The sequence below is a fragment of the Oncorhynchus kisutch genome, linkage group LG5 (assembly GCF_002021735.2).
Source record: "Oncorhynchus kisutch isolate 150728-3 linkage group LG5, Okis_V2, whole genome shotgun sequence".
NCBI classification, from domain to species: Eukaryota; Metazoa; Chordata; class Actinopteri; order Salmoniformes; family Salmonidae; genus Oncorhynchus; species Oncorhynchus kisutch.
Window position 1 is genome coordinate 75,094,707 of NC_034178.2, and position 13,353 is coordinate 75,108,059.

The 13,353-nt window shown below is 50.4% G+C and overlaps 1 protein-coding gene across 1 annotated transcript in view; it reads right to left on the reverse strand.

The window, feature by feature from the left end:
* The window catches only part of atrip (ATR interacting protein), a 36,902-nt gene that overhangs the window by 7,314 nt on the left and 16,235 nt on the right, over nucleotides 1-13,353 (reverse strand). The window contains exons 6-9 of the mRNA XM_031825811.1: nucleotides 8,035-8,115; nucleotides 5,824-5,947; nucleotides 5,179-5,724; nucleotides 2,480-2,731 (exon numbers count right to left, since the gene is read on the reverse strand). Of these exons, the coding sequence (XP_031681671.1) occupies nucleotides 2,480-2,731; nucleotides 5,179-5,724; nucleotides 5,824-5,947; nucleotides 8,035-8,115 (1,003 nt within the window). The remainder of the gene's footprint in view (nucleotides 1-2,479; nucleotides 2,732-5,178; nucleotides 5,725-5,823; nucleotides 5,948-8,034; nucleotides 8,116-13,353) is intronic.

The window sequence follows — 13,353 nt, forward strand, 5'->3', positions numbered from 1 at the left end:
CTACATTATTAATCTCATATGTATACGTATATACTGTACTCTATATCATCTACTGCATCCTTATGTAATACATGTATCACTAGTCACTTTAACTATGCCACTTTGTTTACATACTCATCTCATATGTATATACTGCACTCAATACCATCTACTGTATCTTGCCTATGCCGCTCTGTACCATCACTCATTCATATATCTTTATGTACATATTCTTTATCCCCTTACACTTGTGTCTATAAGGTAGTAGTTTTGGAATTGTTAGCTAGATTACTTGTTGGTTATTACTGCATTGTCGGAACCAGAAGCACAAGCATTTCGCTACACTCGCATTAACATCTGCTAACCATGTGTATGTGACAAATAAAAATGGATTTGATTTGGTCAGGCGCCAGAACTACAACCACTACTGTTATCTGTGTAACCTGGTCAGGCCCCAGAACTACAACCACTACTGTTAGCTGTGTAACCTGGTCAGGCCCCAACCACTACTGTTATCTGTGTAACCTGGTCAGGCCCCAACCACTACTGTTAGCTGTGTAACCTGGTCAGGCCCCAGAACTACAACCACTACTGTTAGCTGTGTAACCTGGTCAGGCCCCAACCACTACTGTTAGCTGTGTAACCTGGTCAGGCCCCAACCACTACTGTTAGCTGTGTAACCTGGTCAGGCCCCAACCACTACTGTTAGCTGTGTAACCTGGTCAGGCCCCAACCACTACTGTTATCTGTGTAACCTGGTCAGGCCCCAACCACTACTGTTAGCTGTGTAACCTGGTCAGGCCCCAATCACTACTGTTAGCTGTGTAACCTGGTCAGGTCCCAGAACTACAACCACTACTGTTAGCTGTGTAACCTGGTCAGGCCCCAGAACTACTGTTAGCTGTGTAACACGGTCAGGCCCCAGAACTACAACCACTACTGTTAGCTGTGTAACCTGGTCAGGCCCCAACCACTACTGTTATCTGTGTAACCTGGTCAGGCCCCAACCACTACTGTTAGCTGTGTAACCTGGTCAGGCCCCAACCACTACTGTTAGCTGTGTAACCTGGTCAGGCCCCAACCACTACTGTTAGCTGTGTAACCTGGTCAGGCCCCAACCACTACTGTTAGCTGTGTAACCTGGTCAGGCCCCAACCACTACTGTTATCTGTGTAACCTGGTCAGGCCTCAGAACTACAACCACTACTGTTAGCTGTGTAACCTGGTCAGGCCCCAACCACTACTGTTATCTGTGTAACCTGGTCAGGCCTCAGAACTACAACCACTACTGTTAGCTGTGTAACCTGGTCAGGCCTCAGAACTACAACCACTACTGTTATCTGTGTAACCTGGTCAGGCCCCAGAACTACAACCACTACTGTTAGCTGTGTAACCTGGTCAGGCCCCAACCACTACTGTTAGCTGTGTAACCTGGTCAGGCCCCAGAACTACAACCACTACTGTTAGCTGTGTAACCTGGTCAGGCCCCAGAACTACTGTTAGCTGTGTAACCTGGTCAGGCCCCAGAACTACAACCACTACTGTTAGCTGTGTAACCTGGTCAGGCCCCAACCACTACTGTTATCTGTGTAACCTGGTCAGGCCCCAGAACTACAACCACTACTGTTAGCTGTGTAACCTGGTCAGGCCCCAGAACTACAACCACTACTGTTATCTGTGTAACCTGGTCAGGCCCCAGAACTACTGTTAGCTGTGTAACCTGGTCAGGCCCCAACCACTACTGGGGGGGGGGGGGTGTTACAATATCTATACATTTAACCACTTTAGAAAATAAAATAAAGACTTTTTTTTTTACCCAATTTTGTGTCAACCAATTGCTAGTTACAGTCTTGTCTCATCGCTGCAACTCCCGTACGGACTCGGGAGAGGCGAATGTCGAGAGCCGTGCTTCTTGATACAATGCCCGTTTAACCCGGAAGCCAGCCGCACCAATGTGACGGAGGAAACACCGTACACCTGGCGACCATGTCAGCTTGCACTGCGCACGGCCAGCCACAGGAGTCGCTAGTGCGCGATGGGACAAGGACATCCCTGCCGGCCAAACCCTCCCCTAACCCTCCCCATGGGTCTCCCGGTCGCGGCCGGCTGACCTGACCTGACTAGACAACACAGGAACCTGTAGCCAGGAGACGTCATTACATATCAGATCCAGGTAGGAAATTCCCGTTCACTTCCTTCCTTCACTCATACCATATAATAAAACTCACAAACCTGGAAGCATTTCAATGATTTGAAGATTGAACAATCATTTGACAATAAATCAAAGCTCTCAAAATTAAAAGAGTAGTCTTACTTGCTTATATAGGAAGATTACCTAAACTAGACAGTCAATGTCGTTTATTTTCTGCATTAAAGAGAACGCATCCAAAATGGCACCCTATTCCCCTACATAGTGCACTACTTTGAACCAGGGCTCGGGTCCAAATTAGTGCACTATATAGGGGATAGGGTGCCATTTGGGAAGAATCTAAGGACTTGCCTGGAAAGCTGCCACTCCTGTGCTCTCTCCAGCAGCATGTTGAGAGTCGTCAGACTGCTGGGCACCAGGGCCTCCCTCTGAAAAGCGCTGGTGGAGAAGGAGGGGTCTGACAGCTGAAGGAGCTTCCTGAGGAGAGGGTGGAGGGCCGGACCCTCTCTGGTGCCATCTACTGGGGTCTCAGAGGTTCTAGAAGTCCCAGGCTGGATGGAGGTGTCAGGCAGCAGGGGGGCCAGGCCTGAGGCCAGGATGGGCCTGTTGGTCAATCAAAATAATTAATTTAGCCAGGATCGTCCACTCAGTAACACTAGCCACTGTTTTCCAGGGAGTTCTGGGATCCATAGAATCAATTAAACAAAACATAGCCTAGTGGTTAGAGTGTAGAGGTGGCAGGTATCCTAGTGGTTAGAGTGACCGACTAGTAACCGAAAGGTTGCAAGATCGAATCCCCGAGCTGAACAAGGCAGTTTAAACCCACTGTTCCCCCGGTAGGGACGTCATTGAAAATAAGAATTTGTTCTTAACTGACTTGCCTCGTGAAATAAAAAGGTAAAATACAAAAATAAAGACTTCCCTTAAAAGGACATAAACACACCGAACACAGAGACTGGGAGGCGTGACGGTTCAGCCCTGTGGCCTTTCTCAAGACCGATACAATGAAATGCTTCAAACACGCAAAAAAGATCAAGCCCTTTAAAACCTGCCGACCGTAGCTCAACACGCTGCTTATCTGTCGTTCAGCCTGCCGACCGTAGCTCAACACAACACGCTGCTTATCTGTCGTTCAGCCTGCCGACCGTAGCTCAACACAACACGCTGCTTATCTGTCGTTCAGCCTGCCGACCGTAGCTCAACACAACACGCTGCTTATCTGTCGTTCAGCCTGCCGACCGTAGCTCAACACAACACGCTGCTTATCTGTCGTTCAGCCTGCCGACCGTAGCTCAACACAACACGCTGCTTATCTGTCGTTCAGCCTGCCGACCGTAGCTCAACACAACACGCTGCTTATCTGTCGTTCAGCCTGCCGACCGTAGCTCAACACGCTGCTTATCTGTCGTTCAGCCTGCCGACCGTAGCTCAACACAACACGCTGCTTATCTGTCGTTCAGCCTGCCGACCGTAGCTCAACACAACACGCTGCTTATCTGTCGTTCAGCCTGCCGACCGTAGCTCAACACAACACGCTGCTTATCTGTCGTTCAGCCTGCCGACCGTAGCTCAACACAACACGCTGCTTATCTGTCGTTCAGCCTGCCGACCGTAGCTCAACGCGCTGCTTATCTGTCGTTCAGCCTGCCGACCGTAGCTCAACACAACACGCTGCTTATCTGTCGTTCAGCCTGCCGACCGTAGCTCAACACAACACGCTGCTTATCTGTCGTTCAGCCTGCCGACCGTAGCTCAACGCGCTGCTTATCTGTCGTTCAGCCTGCCGACCGTAGCTCAACGCAACACGCTGCTTATCTGTCGTTCAGCCTGCCGACCGTAGCTCAACACAACACGCTGCTTATCTGTCGTTCAGCCTGCCGACCGTAGCTCAACACAACACGCTGCTTATCTGTCGTTCAGCCTGCCGACCGTAGCTCAACACAACACGCTGCTTATCTGTCGTTCAGCCTGCCGACCGTAGCTCAACACGCTGCTTATCTGTCGTTCAGCCTGCCGACCGTAGCTCAACACAACACGCTGCTTATCTGTCGTTCAGCCTGCCGACCGTAGCTCAACACAACACGCTGCTTATCTGTCGTTCAGCCTGCCGACCGTAGCTCAACACGACACGCTGCTTATCTGTCGTTCAGCCTGCCGACCGTAGCTCAACACAACACGCTGCTTATCTGTCGTTCAGCCTGCCGACCGTAGCTCAACGCGCTGCTTATCTGTCGTTCAGCCTGCCGACCGTAGCTCAACGCAACTCGCTGCTTATCTGTCGTTCAGCCTGCCGACCGTAGCTCAACACAACACGCTGCTTATCTGTCGTTCAGCCTGCCGACCGTAGCTCAACACAACACGCTGCTTATCTGTCGTTCAGCCTGCCGACCGTAGCTCAACGCGCTGCTTATCTGTCGTTCAGCCTGCCGACCGTAGCTCAACGCAACTCGCTGCTTATCTGTCGTTCAGCCTGCCGACCGTAGCTCAACGCAACACGCTGCTTATCTGTCGTTCAGCCTGCCGACCGTAGCTCAACACAACACGCTGCTTATCTGTCGTTCAGCCTGCCGACCGTAGCTCAACACAACACGCTGCTTATCTGTCGTTCAGCCTGCCGACCGTAGCTCAACACAACACGCTGCTTATCTGTCGTTCAGCCTGCCGACCGTATCCACGCGCTGCTTATCTGTTGTTCAGCCTGCCGACCGTATCCACGCGCTGCTTATCTGTTGTTCAGCCTGCCGACCGTAGCTCAACACAACACGCTGCTTATCTGTCGTTCAGCCTGCCGACCGTAGCTCAATACGCTGCTTATCTGTCGTTCAGCCTGCCGACCGTAGCTCAACACGCTGCTTATCTGTCGTTCAGCCTGCCGACCGTAGCTCAACGCGCTGCTTATCTGTCGTTCAGCCTGCCGACCGTAGCTCAACGCGCTGCTTATCTGTCGTTCAGCTTGCCGACCGTAGCTCAACACGCTGCTTATCTGTCGTGTTTTTAAAAAGCGGCGTATTGAATTTCCTCATTCATTAAAATGTTCAAATCATACATACCCGTGTCTAGTGTTACCCTGTGGAGGGCTCCCCTCTGCTCCAGGCGTTAGAGCCAGCAGGGTGTTCACGACCTCAGAGCTCTGGGCCACAGTATGATGCAGGGCCTTCAGGGCTGCCAGGGCAAACTCCTCCTGACTGCCTAGGGAATCCTCCACGCTGGAGGCCAGGCTGCCGTCCGACGACCCGGACAGAGAGCTCCCTCTCAGGGTCCTCTTACCAGACCCTGTCCCTGAGCCGTCCAGGGCGATAGCCTCCAGACTCTGGCAGAACAGGCCGATGTGGTAGTCGAGGAGAGGGAGGAGGTGGACAGCACCAGGACAGGACCTGGTATTGTTTTTCAGGGCAGGGGCAGAGTGGGAAGGGTTCAGGTTGGGCGGGTCCTCAGGAGGCAAGGCAGTGTGGTGGCTGGGTAGGGCCATCATGTTGAGGCCAGACAGGGCCAGATTCTGGTAGTGTTTGAAGCGTGGCTGCTGGCTGTGGGGCTTGTTGTGGTGGGGAACAAGCCTGGGTTCTGTCGAGGAGGAACTGGAGCCAACCGAAGACCCTCTGTAAGGGTGGGCACAGTGTTAAATGACTCAATGACTGCATCAACCAAAGAACACAGTGAAATAAAACAGCGTAATGAGGATGATGGGGGGGTCTTACGAGCTGAGACAGGTGTTGGTCAGGAGACCAGGTAGTGCGTCAGGGCTGATGCAGAGCAGGTGACCCAGACCCAGACTGCTGGGGTCTAAAGGATGCTGTAACAGGAGACTTAACAGCACTGAGCCTACGCAGAGAACCAGAGAACAGTTAACATGGTGTCCCCACCAACGCAGAGAACCAGAGAATAGTTAACATGGTGTCCCCACCAACGCAGAGAACCAGAGAATAGTTAACATGGTGTCCCCACCAACGCAGAGAACCAGAGAACAGTTAACATGGTGTCCCCACCAACGCAGAGAACCAGAGAACAGTTAACATGGTGTCCCCACCAACGCAGAGAACCAGAGAACAGTTAACATGGTGTCCCCACCAACGCAGAGAACCAGAGAACAGTTAACATGGTGTCCCCACCAACGCAGAGAACCAGAGAACAGTTAACATGGTGTCCCCACCAACGCAGAGAACCAGAGAACAGTTAACATGGTGTCCCCACCAACGCAGAGAACCAGAGAACAGTTAACATGGTGTCCCCACCAACGCAGAGAACCAGAGAACAGTTAACATGGTGTCCCCACCAACGCAGAGAACCAGAGAATAGTTAACATGGTGTCCCCACCAACGCAGAGAACCAGAGAATAGTTAACATGGTGTCCCCACCAACGCAGAGAACCAGAGAATAGTTAACATGGTGTCCCCACCAACGCAGAGAACCAGAGAATAGTTAACATGGTGTCCCCACCAACGCAGAGAACCAGAGAATAGTTAACATGGTGTCCCCACCAACGCAGAGAACCAGAGAACAGTTAACATGGTGTCCCCACCAACGCAGAGAACCAGAGAATAGTTAACATGGTGTCCCCACCAACGCAGAGAACCAGAGAACAGTTAACATGGTGTCCCCACCAACGCAGAGAACCAGAGAATAGTTAACATGGTGTCCCCACCAACGCAGAGAACCAGAGAATAGTTAACATGGTGTCCCCACCAACGCAGAGAACCAGAGAACAGTTAACATGGTGTCCCCACCAACGCAGAGAACCAGAGAACAGTTAACATGGTGTCCCCACCAACGCAGAGAACCAGAGAACAGTTAACATGGTGTCCCCACCAACACAGAGAACCAGAGAACAGTTAACATGGTGTCCCCACCAACGCAGAGAACCAGAGAACAGTTAACATGGTGTCCCCACCAACACAGAGAACAGTTAACATGGTGTCCACCAACACAGATAACAGTCAACATGGTGTCCCCACCAACACAGAGAACAGTTAACATGGTGTCCCCACCAACGCAGAGAACAATTAACATGGTGTCCCCACCAACGCAGAGAACAGTTAACATGGTGTCCCCACCAACAGAGAACCAGAGAACATGGTGTCCCCACCAACACAGAACAGTCAACATGGTGTCCCCACCAACACAGAACAGTCAACATGGTGTCCCCACCAACACAGAACAGTCAACATGGTGTCCCCACCAACAGAGAACCAGAGAACATGGTGTCCCCACCAACACAGAACAGTCAACATGGTGTCCCCACCAACGCAGAGAACAATTAACATGGTGTCCCCACCAACGCAGAGAACAATTAACATGGTGTCCCCACCAACGCAGAGAACAGTTAACATGGTGTCCCCACCAACAGAGAACCAGAGAACATGGTGTCCCCACCAACACAGAACAGTCAACATGGTGTCCCCACCAACACAGAACAGTCAATATGGTGTCCCCACCAACACAGAACAGTCAACATGGTGTCCCCACCAACACAGAGAACCAGAGAACATGGTGTCCCCACCAACACAGAGAACCAGTTAACATGGTGTCCCCACCAACAGAGAACCAGAGAACATGGTGTCCACCAACACAGAACAGTTAACATGGTGTCCCCACCAACACAGAACAGTCAACATGGTGTCCCCACCAACACAGAGAACATGGTGTCCCCACCAACACAGAGAACCAGTTAACATGGTGTCCCCACCAACACAGAGAACCAGAGAACATGGTGTCCCCACCAACACAGAGAACCAGACAATGGTTAACATAGTTACCCTACAACTATACTGAGGGTTAGGTAACTAGTACAACTATATATAGATACTATACTGAGGGTTAGGTAACTAGTACAACTATATATAGATACTATACTGAGGGTTAGGTAACTAGTACAACTATATATAGATACTATACTGAGGGTAGAAACTCACCTTGATGATGAGAGGGTTGAAATGTGGTAAAAGGGTCTGAGTGAGTCACTTCCTGTCTGCCGCTGGACTGTTGTTTTCCATCTGAACACAAAAACAACATGTCCAGTCAGACGGGTCTAACTAACAGTCACACTGGGCCAGTCAGACGGGTCTAACTAACAGTCACACTGGGCCAGTCAGACGGGTCAAACTAACAGTCACACTGGGCCAGTCAGACGGGTCAAACTAACAGTCACACTGGGCCAGTCAGACGGGTCTAACTAACAGTCACACTGGGCCAGTCAGACGGGTCTAACTAACAGTCACACTGGGCCAGTCAGACGGGCCTAACTAACAGTCACACTGGGCCAGTCAGACGGGCCTCATTAACAGTCACACTGGGCCAGTCAGACGGGTCTAACTAACAGTCACACTGGGCCAGTCAGACGGGTCAAACTAACAGTCACACTGGGCCAGTCAGACGGGTCAAACTAACAGTCACACTGGGCCAGTCAGACGGGTCAAACTAACAGTCACACTGGGCCAGTCAGACGGGTCAAACTAACAGTCACACTGGGCCAGTCAGACGGGCCTCATTAACAGTCACACTGGGCCAGTCAGACGGGCCTCATTAACAGTCACACTGGGCCAGTCAGACGGGTCAAACTAACAGTCACACTGGGCCAGTCAGACGGGCCTCATTAACAGTCACACTGGGCCAGTCAGACGGGTCAAACTAACAGTCACACTGGGCCAGTCAGACGGGCCTCATTAACAGTCACACTGGGCCAGTCAGACGGGCCTAACTAACAGTCACACTGGGCCAGTCAGACGGGCCTAACTAACAGTCACACTGGGCCAGTCAGACGGGCCTAACTAACAGTCACACTGGGCCAGTCAGACGGGCCTAACTAACAGTCACACTGGGCCAGTCAGACGGGCCTAACTAACAGTCACACTGGGCCAGTCAGACGGGCCTAACTAAGTCACACTGGGCCAGTCAGACGGGCCTAACTAACAGTCACACTGGGCCAGTCAGACGGGCCTAACTAACAGTCACACTGGGCCTCAGTTAAATGTAACAGGTGGCACTTGTAGCCTTGAGACATGGCTTGTCGTCATAGCAACGGAGGGTGATACACATTTTCTTAATCACACCAAATAGGAGCTTCAATTATGTTTTTTTTTATTTAATTTTTATTTCACCTTTATTTAACCAGGTAGGCTAGTTGAGAACACCTTTATTTAACCAGGTAGGCTAGTTGAGAACACCTTTATTTAACCAGGTAGGCTAGTTGAGAACACCTTTATTTAACCAGGTAGGCTAGTTGAGAACACCTTTATTTAACCAGGTAGGCTAGTTGAGAACACCTTTATTTAACCAGGTAGGCTAGTTGAGAACACCTTTATTTAACCAGGTAGGCTAGTTGAGAACACCTTTATTTAACCAGGTAGGCTAGTTGAGAACAAGTTCTCATTTGCAACTGCGACCTGGCCAAGATAAAGCATAGCAGTGTGAGCATACAACAAAGAGTTACACATGGAGTAAACAATTAACAAGTCAATAACACAGTAGAAAACAAAGGGGGGGTCTATATACAATGTGTGCAAAAGGCATGAGGAGGTAGGCAAATAATTACAATTTTGCAGATTAACACTGGAGTGATAAAAGATCAGATGGTCATGTACAGGTAGAGATATTGGTGTGCAGAAGAGCAGAAAAGTAAATAAATAAAAACAGTATGGGGATGAGGTAGGTGAAAAGGGTGGGCTATTTACCAATAGACTATGTACAGCTGCAGCGATCGGTTAGCTGCTCAGATAGCTGATGTTTGAAGTTGGTGAGGGAGATAAAAGTCTCCAACTTCAGCGATTTTTGCAATTCGTTCCAGTCACAGGCAGCAGAGTACTGGAACGAAAGGCGGCCAAATGAGGTGTTGGCTTTAGGGATGATCAGTGAGATACACCTGCTGGAGCGCGTGCTACGGATGGGTGTTGCCATCGTGACCAGTGAGCTGAGATAAGGCGGAGCTTTACCTAGCATAGACTTGTAGATGACCTGGAGCCAGTGGGTCTGGCGACGAATATGTAGCGAGGGCCAGCCGACTAGAGCATACAAGTCGCAGTGGTGGGTGGTATAAGGTGCTTTAGTGACAAAACGGATGGCACTGTGATAGACTGCATCCAGTTTGCTGAGTAGAGTGTTGGAAGCCATTTTGTAGATGACATCGCCGAAGTCGAGGATCGGTAGGATAGTCAGTTTTACTAGGGTAAGCTTGGCGGCGTGAGTGAAGGAGGCTTTGTTGCGGAATAGAAAGCCGACTCTTGATTTGATTTTCGATTGGAGATGTTTGATATGAGTCTGGAAGGAGAGTTTGCAGTCTAGCCAGACACCTAGGTACTTATAGACGTCCACATATTCTAGGTCGGAACCATCCAGGGTGGTGATGCTAGTCGGGCATGCAGGTGCAGGCAGCGACCGGTTGAAAAGCATGCATTTGGTTTTACTAGCGTTTAAGGGCAGTTGGAGGCCACGGAAGGAGTGTTGTATGGCATTGAAGCTTGTTTGGAGGTTAGATAGCACAGTGTCCAAAGACGGGCCGAAAGTATATAGAATGGTGTCGTCTGCGTAGAGGTGGATCAGGGAATCGCCCGCAGCAAGAGCAACATCATTGATATACACAGAGAAAAGAGTCGGCCCGAGAATTGAACCCTGTGGCACCCCCATAGAGACTGCCAGAGGACCGGACAGCATGCCCTCCGATTTGACACACTGAACTCTGTCTGCAAAGTAATTGGTGAACCAGGCAAGGCAGTCATCCGAAAAACCGAGGCTACTGAGTCTGCCGATAAGAATATGGTGATTGACAGAGTCGAAAGCCTTGGCAAGGTCGATGAAGACGGCTGCACAGTACTGTCTTTTATCGATGGCGGTTATGATATCGTTTAGTACCTTGAGTGTGGCTGAGGTGCACCCATGACCGGCTCGGAAACCAGATTGCACAGCGGAGAAGGTACGGTGGGATTCGAGATGGTCAGTGACCTGTTTGTTGACTTGGCTTTCGAAGACCTTAGATAGGCAGGGCAGGATGGATATAGGTCTGTAACAGTTTGGGTCCAGGGTGTCTCCCCCTTTGAAGAGGGGGATGACTGCGGCAGCTTTCCAATCCTTGGGGATCTCAGACGAGATGAAAGAGAGGTTGAACAGGCTGGTAATAGGGGTTGCGACAATGGTGGCAGATAGTTTCAGAAATAGAGGGTCCAGATTGTCAAGCCCAGCTGATTTGTACGGGTCCAGGTTTTGCAGCTCTTTCAGAACATCTGCTATCTGGATTTGGGTAAAGGAGAACCTGGAGAGGCTTGGGCGAGGAGCTGCGGGGGGGGCGGAGCTGTTGGCCGAGGTTGAAGTAGCCAGGCGGAAGGCATGGCCAGCCGTTGAGAAATGCTTATTGAAGTTTTCGATAATCATGGATTTATCAGTGGTGACCGTGTTACCTAGCCTCAGTGCAGTGGGCAGCTGGGAGGAGGTGCTCTTGTTCTCCATGGACTTCACAGTGTCCCAGAACTTTTTGGAGTTGGAGCTACAGGATGCAAACTTCTGCCTGAAGAAGCTGGCCTTAGCTTTCCTGACTGACTGCGTGTATTGGTTCCGGACTTCCCTGAACAGTTGCATATCACGGGGACTATTCGATGCTATTGCAGTCCGCCACAGGATGTTTTTGTGCTGGTCGAGGGCAGTCAGGTCTGGGGTGAACCAAGGGCTGTATCTGTTCTTAGTTCTGCATTTTTTGAACGGAGAATGCTTATCTAAAATGGTGAGGAAGTTACTTTTAAAGAATGACCAGGCATCCTCAACTGACGGGATGAGGTCAATGTCCTTCCAGGATACCCGGGCCAGGTCGATTAGAAAGGCCTGCTCACAGAAGTGTTTTAGGGAGCGTTTGACAGTGATGAGGGGTGGTCGTTTGACTGCGGCTCCGTAGCGGATACAGGCAATGAGGCAGTGATCGCTGAGATCCTGGTTGAAGACAGCGGAGGTGTATTTGGAGGGCCAGTTGGTCAGGATGACGTCTATGAGGGTGCCCTTGTTTACAGAGTTAGGGTTGTACCTGGTGGGTTCCTTGATGATTTGTGTGAGATTGAGGGCATCTAGCTTAGATTGTAGGACTGGCGGGGTGTTAAGCATATCCCAGTTTAGGTCACCTAACAGAACAAACTCTGAAGCTAGATGGGGGGCGATCAATTCACAAATGGTGTCCAGGGCACAGCTGGGAGCTGAGGGGGGTCGGTAGCAGGCGGCAACCGTGAGAGACTTATTTCTGGAGAGAGTAATTTTCAAAATTAGTAGTTCTAACTGTTTGGGTATGGACCTGGAAAGTATGACATTACTTTGCAGGCTATCTCTGCAGTAAACTGCAACTCCTCCCCCTTTGGCAGTTCTATCTTGACGGAAGATGTTATAGTTGGGTATGGAAATCTCTGAATTTTTGGTGGCCTTCCTGAGCCAGGATTCAGACACAGCAAGGACATCAGGGTTAGCAGAGTGTGCTAAAGCAGTGAGTAAGACAAACTTAGGGAGGAGGCTTCTGATGTTGACATGCATGAAACCAAGGCTTTTTCGATCACAGAAGTCAACAAATGAGGGTGCCTGGGGACATGCAGGGCCTGGGTTTACCTCCACATCACCCGCGGAACAGAGAAGGAGTAGTATGAGGGTGCGGCTAAAGGCTATCAAAACTGGTCGCCTAGAGCGTTGGGGACAGAGAATAAGAGGAGCAGGTTTCTGGGCATGGTAGAATATATTCAGGGCATAATGCGCAGACAGGGGTATGGTGGGGTGCGGGTACAGCGGAGGTAAGCCCAGGCACTGGGTGATGATGAGAGAGGTTGTATCTCTGGACATGCTGGTAGTAATGGGTGAGGTCACCGCATGTGTGGGAGGTGGGACAAAGGAGTTATCAGGGGTATGAAGAGTGGAACTAGGGGCTCCATTGTGAACTAAAACAATGATAACTAACCTGAACAACAGTATACAAGGCATATTGACATTTGAGAGAGACATACAGCGAGGCATACAGTAATCACAGGTGTTGAATTGGGAAAGCTAGCTAAAACAGTAGGTGAGACAACAGCTAATCAGCTAGCACAACAACAGCAGGTAAAATGGCGTAGACTAGGCAACGGGGCCAACAGATAAAACAAACAAGCAGAATGGAGTACCGTGATTAATGGACAGTCCAGCGTGCATCAGCTATGTAGCCAAGAGATCAGTGTCCAGGGGGCAGCGGTGGATGGGGCAGGGAAGCTGGACTGGCGAGTGTTATCCAGGTAAAAAAAAAA